The sequence below is a fragment of the Chaetura pelagica genome, unplaced genomic scaffold, assembly GCF_000747805.2.
Source record: "Chaetura pelagica isolate M959 unplaced genomic scaffold, ChaPel_1.0 scaffold79, whole genome shotgun sequence".
NCBI classification, from domain to species: Eukaryota; Metazoa; Chordata; class Aves; order Apodiformes; family Apodidae; genus Chaetura; species Chaetura pelagica.
This window is the reverse complement of record NW_009969339.1, coordinates 5206015-5217718: the sequence shown is the minus strand read 5'-3', so window position 1 is coordinate 5217718 and position 11704 is coordinate 5206015. Positions and strand designations below refer to the sequence as shown.

General features: G+C 41.7%; 1 protein-coding gene across 1 annotated transcript in view; it reads left to right on the top strand.

The window, feature by feature from the left end:
* Positions 1-11704, top strand: part of TBXAS1 (thromboxane A synthase 1 (platelet)) — a 237595-nt gene that overhangs the window by 133451 nt on the left and 92440 nt on the right. The window contains exons 5-6 of the mRNA XM_010005809.1: positions 3480-3596; positions 11558-11646. Of these exons, the coding sequence (XP_010004111.1) occupies positions 3480-3596; positions 11558-11646 (206 nt within the window). The remainder of the gene's footprint in view (positions 1-3479; positions 3597-11557; positions 11647-11704) is intronic.

The following is an 11704-nucleotide window of genomic DNA, read 5'->3' as shown; positions in this document are numbered from 1 at the left end:
ATATGAACCTGTAACATAGGTTATGCAATTAGGAGGAAAGTGTTTGCAGAGACGGTAAGGAAAACCTGATAAATGAAATCTGCTATACACTGTCAGTCATGCTGATGCTATTCCAATAAACACAGACATGTTTTTGTGTACTCAGTTTAAAGAGACAGAGTAAAATAATTTATGGCAAAAATTGTCTTTTCTTCCTCTCAGTGTTTATGTCTATATAATACTATACACACCAAAAATATGTTAAGCGAGCATTACTGATGTAGAGTGCTAAAAAGGCAGTGCTATGGTTAGTGTCATAGTTATAGCATTAGTGTTAACAGGCTTTTTGTTCAGTAACTGGACCCCTCTCTGTGTTCATGCTATATATGGTCTTTATGCAATTAGGAGCATTTTTTAGGGTGAATGTTTGATTTTAGGAAGGGGTTTTGCTTTCAAGGCAAATGCAGTCAGATTTATATTGCATCTGGTATCATCTAAGTAGACATTTGTCTTATATAGTGTACAAATTGGACAGCCTTCAATTTAGGAGTGGATGCAAAATAGTTTTCCAAGTGTTCCAAATGTCTGTTTTGTTTGTCAGGTTTTTTTGGGGGATTTTTTTTGTGTGTGTGTTTTGGTTTGGTTTTGGTTTTTTTTTACTCTTGTCCCTTTACGTTATTCAAACCTTGCTTGGAGGACAAAATTAGGCATTTCCTTGTGGGAATTTTTATTCTGATCTTTGCCTCAGAAATGTTAATGTATTGTTAGCAGTTCTGAGGTGGTGATGTGATAACTCCACTTTATAAATCAAGAGTGAATACTGGTGGTTGAAGCACAGGTCTGAGAGTGTTTGCTAAATGGGGGTCCCCATTCAGTGACCTGATTTCTTGGACTAAAACATTTTGTGTGATCAAGGCACATTCCCTATTGTTGACTTCAGTGGCATTGGTGAACGCCACGAGCTCTGCAATCCGGGCCTCAGAGCTTGAAACTGAAAACAAAATACATAAGAAATACTGACATGGTGACCAGCTGAGTCGAGATTTAGTGTAAAGGGCTTCCTCAGCAATACAAAAGAACTGTGGAGTAGAGGCAAGCATCCAGTACTTTCCCCAAGGATGATGCTCATCTCCAGTTGTCTGGAGCCTTATTCTTCTGATTCTACTATGACTTTGAATATCTGTAACAAATGAGGCAGTGCTCCAGTGTATGATGGTCTCTCTAGTTGCACCTCTGAGCTTCAGAAGATACCTACTGACAAGTTAGAAAACAGATCATTTCTTTGAAGGGGATACTCAAAGAAAACAGTCCAAACCACTTCAGTTTTGACAGCCTGTCCTAAGTTTTTCTTGTTATTGCACTAAGTAGGACAGTCTATCTGTACATTATAGATGTATGCCATAAGCCAATATTTTATCTTACGGTAGTCATCTAATGAGAGTACTTGACTCAGTCTCTTCCTTCAGCTTAATACCCTGTTACATGCTTTTCTACTCAAAAACACCTCATCTTTGCTTAAAACTGGTCTGTAATGTCAGTTCAGTGACATTAGTTTACTGCACAGGGTGGCGTTGCTGAGAAAGTAAAACTATCCCATTAGCCTGTTTGCAATATAAAATGGGCTTCTGCATTTTATGAGCTTATGCAGTGTAATGAGATTCTGGCAAGTGTAAGGGAAAAAAGTGTTAAGGAGAGCTGGCAGTTGCTTAAACAAAAGATATTAAGTGCAATCCACAAATTTTAAAATAGTTTGTGTGCAGAACGTTGCTGTATGATACCTGAAATACTGACTGAAGGTGACTTGGAAAGTGGGAACAGTCTACTATTGGAAAGGAAACATGATGTGGGAGGATCCCAGAGGTAGCTTCTTTACAAGTGCTGTGCTGTACTTTTGTTATTGGGTTAGATGATGGCATACTCATAACAATTTCTGTAGAAAGCACTAAGCTGGTAAGGATGAAAGACACTATGAGAAAAAGGGCTACAATTCAAAGTGGTCTTGATCAGTCGAAGAAGTAATGATAAAAAGAATGGTCACAGTTCAACAAGGACATGTTTTATATATGACTATTAGGAGTCCCCAACTTAAATGATAAAGGTTGGGGAATAATTTCCTAGGGAGTAATTATCTAGGAAAGAAGTCTGAGAGTTGCAGAAAACCACAAGCCAATACATGAGTTGACATTGTCATGCTGTGGTAGGTAGTATTTTGGGGTGAATGGAGAGAAATACAGCCTGCAGAATATATAGAAAAAAATCCCTCCCTGACTAGAGCACTATCTCAATTCACAGGGATCATACTTTAAGAAATATATAAATAAATAAGACTGTGCAGAGGGACAGCAACAAAACTGAACAAATGTTCCCAGATAACATGACTGCTAAGTATGCATTGAGCAAATTGGTGTTATTTGAGGTAGATTATACCAATATGATTAATGGTTATTGTAGCCTTCTCTACATATGGGCTGCTGCAAAGAGGGAGAGAATAACCTATTTTCTATGCCTATGTTAGCACAAAGACTGAAGATGCTAAGTTACAACAAGGGAGATCATGTGGCCATGGTAAGATCAGTCCAGCACTGGAAGACTTTGTTTGGGGACATTACTGAATCTTCATTTTTGGAGGCCTTCAAGAACAATTAGGAAACCTCCTCTAGCAATGACATAAGTTGTAGTAGATTCTGTTATGGGGCTGGGCATCTCCTGATGCCTCTTCCAGGCATAATTGCATCATTTTCTGACTTGCTTCCTCTTTAATCTTTTTTATATTTTTACTCCTTGGTGAGTATCACTGTTCTCTGGGTAGGAATTTCTTACTTATTGGGGGGTGGGATTAAAATTTAGCGGATCCACAGCAGTCATCAGGGAACAGAATTTGATGGGGCAGTGCTTTAAACTACTATGTTTGACTAACTGCTGAAGCTGTAAGTGTCCCAGGCCACAACTTCTTAGTTGGGCAAAATTCCAGGAGAGTGTTCCTTATAGACAGAGTAAGGACTGGGTCTTGCTTTCTAATCAGTGTATTTTCTGAAGACGTTTAAAATACATGTAGCAATTTGACATACCAGCTGTCACCAGGAATTCTGTCCCCCACTGACATCCGCATGCAGTGTGTTGGCACTCCTGTCATATGGAGGGGGAGCGTTGACAGGTTCTCTTGCTAGTCACTTTAGAAAGGGAGGAAAGAAGCCAGGGTTCAGCAAAGGAGGACTGACAATTGCAGGAGAACACCAGGAACATCAAAACCAGAACAGTCTGAGCAAGGAGTTACTGGACTGGCCTGAGGCTTTTTTGTAAGTCCAAGAGGAAATGCATGCAGCAAAGGGAAAATTTTCTCTAGCGTCATCCATGTTTAGGTTGGTGTTTGAGACTGATTTAAAACTCATAGTGGGACAGCAGTGCAATTCCATTACTCACCAATATTTGCAAGTTCCAGAGTAAGGAGTAGATCTAGTCATGTTTGTATTGAAACTGAATCCTGTTTTCTTTTAACTTAGAAGCCGAACTTGATTTCCAAGCCAATGCTTGACAGCATCCTTTGTCTTCGTGATGACAGATGGAAGTATGTCCGAAGCCTCCTGACCCCAGCCTTCAGTGATGCCAAACTAAAAGAGGTAAGGTGAAGGCTGTGTTGATTTCCTTCTTGAGAAGACATAATTACTTTCTTTCGTGCAAGCACCTATTTGCATAGCTCTATAATAAGAACAGGTTAAAAAAATGCTACTTTATGCCAGTTTATTTAGACCTGAAGAGCACACGCAGCTGAGCATACATACAGTGTGGTTCAGGTCATAGGTTGGTGAAAATCAGAATACCTCATCTGAGAATATGACCCTCTGTCTGTATATAAACTGATTTACCCATAAAAGTGTAGCAAACTCAAAAAGAAGTCTTACACCTCCCTCCCCCTCTCCCTGTTAGGAGTAAGCTAAAGTACAGGAAAGGTTATTGCTCCCAGTTGGAACATAGCTTTTCATTATTTGCAGAGTCAGCAGCTCTCATGTTAACATGGGAACTGCTGTCAGTCTATTTTCATTTCTCCATCTCCTTCCCCCCCTCCTTCTTTTATTCTTTAATCCTTTCATATAATAAAGTAAGTCACTGGAACAGAATGTCATTGCCAGATAAATACCTCTGACTGAAAATAAATGTCTCCGCGCTGACCTGCTGCTAATTTCCTATGAATGTCCCAGCATTTACTTAGCCATGGGAACTCATTTCCCAGTAACAAAGTCCTATTCCAGTGGCACGATATCTCTTAATTAAGCATAGATAAATGATTGACTGCTTAAAGTCTTCTTTCAAGAGGAGGCAGGAGGGGGAAGGGAAAACCCCAAACCGACAAAAAAACCACCTCTTCCTTTATGTATTTTTTTCTGAAAGGGAACCATGTCTCACTCTGGTGCCCAGTCCCAGGTTGTAAAATTTTCCACTGGGCAGACGCTTGCGATGTTTTGACATGCCGCTGTCGAAATCCACAGTAACATCTAAATGTGTCTGGCTCTCCCAGCTCTATAGACAGTGGTCGCTTAGCAACGCCGGCTGTCACCTCCTTATTATGGTAAATTCTAATTGGCCGCCAGCCTGGTGGAGATGCTGATTAATCACAACTGACAATGCCATTGGTTATGTGCCCCGACATTTGCTCTGTCACCGGCTCCATCGCAAAATTTTAGCGAGATGAGTGTGTTTAAATATGCAAGTGATTAGTTGCTCATGGCATGGTGGAGAGGGGAGAGTTTTGCATTTTCCTGGCAGAAATTAATCTGCCTTACTGCAGGTCATGGGCTCTTTGCTGGTGGACTAACAAAAGATAAAGCCTCCCTCCCCTCGATTCGTGGAGAGCAACCTCTGCCGGCACCAGCAGGGTAGACTTGACGGAGGAGAGTGGTGAGGGTAAGCACGTGGAGACCCTGGGCATCATGCTCTGGGGGTGACGAGGAACAGGTTTACAGGTTTTGACCAGTTAAATGGAGGCAGAAGGAGAAGTCATGGTGCTCACTTCGCACTGCTTGCTGGCGAAGAAGCAACACAGGAGTGGTGGTAGGAGGTATAATGGAGGGTCAGGTAGTGCCTGGTAGCTGTCTCACATGCAAAAACTGAGATCTTTGGTTTTAGCCTGGTAATCAGCTTTCCCTGTGCTGCCTCTTCCAAACTCTGTAGAAAGGGTGTGACTGTGTGTTGCATGGGGTGTCCTGGAAGTGGTCGCTTTCTCCTTCCAGTCTACAGGAAGTGGGAAAATGATGAGTGGGGAAGGTCTCTCTGAAAGGCTCAACTTTGTTCCTCTGTCCAATATCTTCTCCAGAAGACTATCCATCCCTACACAGAGAGATGATTCCATATGAGATTAAAACCTCTTTTGAAGGGATGCACTTCTCAGCCTTACATTTCATTTTCTACCCAAATGCATGAACAATCCTGGGATTTGAAGTTAATGCAACTTACATCCTCACCCATGTGCTTCTCTTGCTGTAGCTTAATTTAGAAGCCATACCAAGACTTCTCAAAGGAAATCAATGCTCATTAATTATTATCTCACTTTTAACTCTCCCATATTTAGTCCTTTCAGAAACTTTGCAGCAGCATGGAAATAAAAACACCATGTTCTAGTTTTGGCCACACTACAGAGTATTCAGAGTTATATACAAGACATCCTGTTTACAAACTCTTCCTCTCTACCTCAAAGGAGTTTCAAGCAGGCTAGTTTTGGTATTAATTTAGTACATAAGAGCGTGGATGTGTTGTTTTATACATATTTACAAATACTGCTACACACATTCCTCATTTCTTCTCCTAAGGTATTGATTCTTTTGCCACAGAAACCTGAGCTCTGACAAAACCACATACCAAAGTCTTCCTCTCTGGTAACTCTGGATGTCTGCCTTGCATTAGTTCTCCTCTGCAAACTTCCCAGTCATTCTGAGGAGACTGCAGACCTCCTGAGTGGCTTTGAAGAGTGGTTTCCCTGGAGCGCTGAAGCCCCTAGTGCCACTCCAAACAGAGTCTTGTCTGGATGCTTTGAGAGAACTGGGAGCTATTAGCCTGTGGCAGACCAATAGATGTTAACAACTCCTTGTGCTCCCTGTAGCACTAATTTCAGATAAAAGATGCGTAGAGGGGTGGACAACTGATTATAGATTCCTGATAACTCTGTTTCTGAAACACAAGAATCTACTGCTAGGTTAAAGGACAGCTTCCACACTAGCAAGAGCATGGAGCTGGTCGTCCAGTCTTTGGCCTGGCTGCTGGAGGCCAAAACACAATACAGAACTAATGTATGTTGCTAAGGTCTGACCCACAATGCTCCACAGAGGCATCTTTCTACTGTGGCTGGAGACAGAGGTGTACTCTGTCCCTGTCTTTCCACTAAGGTGGTGTAGTGTCACTGAGAAGTTCACTGAGCTTGAGGAATTCCCCCTTAGTTTGGTAAAAATCTCCAACAGACAGTTACTAAATGAGCACAAGTTGATCCCAGAAATTTTGAAGTTTGCAAAATCACAAGCAATTAATGAAACTAGCCAGTCTAGTGATTGCTGTGTGTACACACAGAGTTGTTTTCCTAAAATTTCTCAAGATTTTCTAGCATCTTCTCCAGCTTTCTGTGTCTCAATATTCTCTTTTTAAGCCCTGCACCACTTTACTGTTGCTTTTATAGGTTTCTAAACATTGTGTGTTCTCCCTTTTTAATTTCCTTTTTCTAACAAGTATGTCAAGATTAGTAAAGCAGTCCACTCCAACTGAAGGAATGCTTGGCTCCAGATGGCATTAAATTGAAATACTATAGTGGTGAGTGTAGCATAAATAGACTTCTAAGGTTGATCCTGCAGTAAGATTTGGTAGCATCCCAAGTGAAATGCCGCTGGAATTGGTGCAGATCTGATAATAAGCTCTTTCCAGTGAAGCTGCTGAATGGACCTCATAGTGCCATTGCTATAGGAACACTAAGAACAAGAAATGAGAGACAGGAAGCAGGAGACCCAAGAAGTTTCACTTCCAGCTCTGCCATTGACTGTCTGTAGGTGATCTGGCAGAGGCTACTGAAATTCTCTGTGCATGAAATTACTTTCACCTGTTAAATGGGAATTACACCGACCGCTGAAACTGATCCAAGATGCGACTTATAAGAAACTGGTGAAGTAAAATACCTGGAGGCCTTAAGTAAAAGCTGCATTTCTCAGGGCTCCTGTGATGTTCTCCTCAGCTATTATGTATTGAAACAAGCTGATATGTTAGTGATCTTGTTGTACTGATCTTGATCCCCTATTTAGTATTTCTTATTTTGTTCCTCTTCTTTTTGCTGTGGTGCCTGTGATGATCCTGCAGTTCTAGACCCCTTGTCAGACTTGATAAATAGCTCTGCTTTCTTTTACAGCCAACACCAGCAGAAAACCTATTGATTTTTATTTATTCTGATGGTGCTGCAGTAGTCTTGTCATCTCCTATCTGTATGCCGGGAATCCTGTCCTCCATTAACCAACCATTAAAACAAAACAGAAACAGAAATTAAAGAAGAGAGCACAGCATAATGTAATGTCCTAAATAACCTGTGAAGTGGAGTTTGTGTTGAGGCATTTTCTTTCAAATGAAGGGAGACACAAAGCAGAATTTGTGATAACATGGCAGAACAGTGGAGGAAAATCCTCTAGTGTCACTCTTAGGTATGTAGGTCTTCCAGGTTCCACTAGGACATACGATCTGACAGTCCAACTGTTGAGTTTTCCTTGATTTGCTCTCACTCTGCTTATGCACATTGATCAGAGGCATTTTGGGAGGGTCTCTGAAAATTGCTGTTGTTACTCAGGAAAGCAAATATGCTCACCTGAGTTAAAGCAAATCACTAATGTAGAAGCTGGTACCTGAAATGTGCGTATCCTTGAGCCACAAGTCAGTGTCAAGTTGAGCTGCTTGTGTTGGTAAATTGTGCCCATGGACAGTGGAGCCCCACTCTAAGGTGATGGAAACAAATGTTCTCACAAGCATCTTCCTGAAGCTCTTCCATTTTTTTTTTGTTCTAAATCAGGGATTTGAAATCTGGTACAGAAGCAATTCTTAGGTTAGGGACATAGCCTTTTTCCTTCTCCTCCCTTTATATTTCATTCCATCTGTGGAACAAGAGGCCCAAAATGGCTTCTGCATGCTATGTGTGAACAGTAGTGTCTCCAGTGTGTCTGTCTACAGTGAATATGATCCAGCCTTCTGCTTTATAGTTTGGATGCTAATAATAAGGGGAATAATAATAGTGAAAACTGAGGACCACATCTGACTAGAGGAACATGACACTGATGCCTTTGAACAGTGCAAACATCCCCATGCATTGTGCGTATGCAGAATCAGAAACTAATTGTTGTTATGTGCCAAACAGCATATTGGCAGGATTTAAACAGCAAAGCCCCTGGCATCATGAAAACCCTAACCCCGAATGCTCTTCTTTGGCAGAAAGAAAGAAATTTGGACTCTGGGCTACTCTTGCTATTAGATAACTGGCAGATCAAATATTTACAGAGACCATATTGTTTAGATTTTTCTTCATCCTGTTACTCTCAGCCAATCTGAACACAGAGCAGCTGGGGTTTGTTTACCCACCAAGAACTGAATCTCAGGCAGGTGATGCAGCTTTTATGTTCTGGCTGGCAAATGTGAATGTATAGGAAGTTAGTGATACCCAAGGTGGTGCAGATCAACGCGTCGGCTTCTGTGCTGGTTTTCAAAGTTTGATATAGTTCAACTCCCCCAACACTACTTTATTTTTCTTGACAATTGAACAAAGAGTTTAAAGTGCTAAGGGACTTGAGAATGTTTCAGTCTGCGGTCTTTGTAGTTAGCAATCTTGGACTAATTTATGTCCCTCAGGGGAATAAAAACCCAAACCCAGGATTCCTGAATAGATATCCCCCGTAGCTTTCATATGCAAATAATTGTCTCATTGATATGACTCAGTCCTATCAGGCTAACAATAAATCAAATCCATGTGCCCCCCTCACCATTTTCCTGGTTAGATTTACTGATAAAAATATCTTATGAGTAGAAATGAATTGCAATGGTATTTTGAAAGGCTGGTGGAATGTTGGAAAGTGCAGAGGTGCTGTGAGATGCCCTGGCCAGGGGTATGTGTCCCTGCCATCTCTGGCAGCTGTTGGAAACTGATAGCAACCAGCTGGGTGTTTGCAGGTTTGGTGATGTGATGAAGAATAAAAGAGAAAATAAGGCAGTAAAAGAGAAAATAAGGAAAATCTGAAATGATCACCATCTGTTTAGGAAATATCATACCTGTTAAAATATGGATTTTCATTTTATTCTTCTTGACTGGTTCAGTCCTTGGAAGAGCAGGGCCCAGGGATTATAAAGCATTTCACTCTGGTTCAGTCTGTTAAACAGAAATGTGCTAATTTTGTTGAACCATTTGAGAAGAAGATCACTGCAGGGGACCTTCTTTAGAAAACCAAAAGGGGAAGAAAGCTGCTACATAACATGGTGTCTACCTCCCAAACAGATAACAGCTACTTTTACCAAATACTTACCTGGCTTCAGAATTGTCCCGTGAGACTGTGGCAAAGCCCAAATCAATCCAGCTTTGAGCTGAAATAGTGGCAACCTGCTCCATCCCATATAGGTACCAGACCTTGAGAGCAGCTAGACACATTCTTGACTCAGACTTCTGCCTTTTGAAAACATGTTGGATGCTCCCTCGTTGGCCTTTTGACTGTGCATAGTCTTGCCCATGTGTTAGGATGGCAATGTGCCTGTGCATGAAGTGTTATGCCAGTTTCACAGAGGCAGAAGTGCCAAGCAAAATGGACTTGGCTGTGCAGGCTGCATAGCTCTCAGAGAATGCAGAGAGGCTGCAGTAAGTCTGGTTTGGTATCAAGAATGTCAGAGGAGTAGGACAAGTCTGTTCTCATGTTTGTTGACATCTGTATGCCGAAGGAAGTTGTTCAGGAAGGAAAGGGAGGTAACTATGTGTATGTCTGCTGATGCCTGGCATAATTGTTGAGGCAAGACTGGTATTATATTGTAGGTTATAAAGACCTCTGAGCAGTCTATATGGAGAAAGAACTATAGCAGATAATGCCTTTGGGGTCATGGCTATACTGCTGCAGCTACACCCTTCCTCTACTCCTCTAGTAGGTATAATCAAGGCAGGTGTCTGATGCCTTTCATATGAAAAAAGTTAGAGACTTTAATGAGGTCTTGATAGTTGCCTATGTCATGGTGTCCATGAAGTAAAGAAGAGACTGTTGCACTGCTAGCTACTGCTAGGCTGTGGGAAGGTATCCTTGACCATCATGTGTCAGTGACTGGAAAGAACTGTTAGCTGAATAAATTCACATGAATGTCCATTTAATGGTGTCACCACTCCAGAAAACTCATTCCTCAGGTAGCAATAGCAGTTTGCCCTGTACTGGGGTATGCATGGTGTTCTTATAAAGTACTTATAAAATCCCTCAGACTGAGGGACAACAAGATGGAGATGCTAGGACTCTGGTGCTGATATCTTTACAGCACTTTGAGACTATGGAAAATATTATTCCTTCTCCCCTGGAGCATATCTGCCCTGGATGAGAAGCTCAACATGAGCCACCAATGTGCACTTGCAGTCCAGAAAGCCAGCCATGTCCTGGGCTGCATCAAAAGAAGCATGGCCAGCAGGTCAAGGGAGGTGATTCTCTCCCTGTATTCAGCTCTTCTGAGACCTCACCTGGAGTACTGTGTTCAATTCTGGGGCTCCCAACATAAGAAGGACATGGAGCTCCTGTAGAAAATCCAGAGGAGGGCCACAAAGATGATCAGAGGGCTGGAGCATCTCTCCTTTGAAAGCAGGCTGAAAAAGTTAGGGTTGTTCAGCCTAGAGAAGGGAAGGCTCCGGGAGGACCTTAGAAAGACTTTTCAGTACCTGAAGGGAGCCTACAAGAAAGCTGAGGAAGGACTTTTTGCAAGGACTTATAGTGAGAGGACAAGAGGTAATGGTTTTAAACTGGAAGAGGGGAGATTTAGGTTAGAAATTAGGAGGAAATTCTCTGTTGTGAGTGTGGTGAGACACTGGAACAGGTTGCTCAGGGAAGTTGTGGCTGCCCCCTCCCTGGAAGTGTTCAAGGGCAGGTTGGATGGGGTTCTGAGCAACCTGATCTAGTGGGAAGTGTCCCTGTCCATGCAGGAGGGCTTTAACTAGACGATATTTAAGGTTCCTTCCAACTCAAACTGTTCTGTGATTGCAATATGTAGCCTAAATGTAATGTACTGTAAGTATGGATTGTGATAAATCTTCAGTTGGAACAGGGAACAGTTAAAAAGAGAGGGGGATGTCTTTGCTTGAAACCTCTCTCTGTACATAGCTACAGGTGGGCAAGAACCAAAGGTCAATTAAGTGACAGGACCTCTCATGTTTAGACTCAGAGCTAGAGAAAGGTTTATTTTTAGCAGTCAGTCCCAACATTTCATCTTACTAGTGCAAAAGTGCCTGACCACACTTGCAGCAGATTCTGAGCTCCATCCCATCTATTGGATAAAAATAATGTAGAAAAATTGGTTTATTTTTAACATTTTAATGTTTTTCACAGTACAATGTGTTCCTTTCTAGATGACACCGCTAATAAACCAGGCCTGTGACGTCCTGCTGTGTAACTTGAAAGTCTATGCAGATTCTGGCAAAGCTTTTGATATCCAGAGGTATGTTGAACATGCCAGAAATTAGTAGCAGATTTAAAAAAATAAAAAATCAATAGCA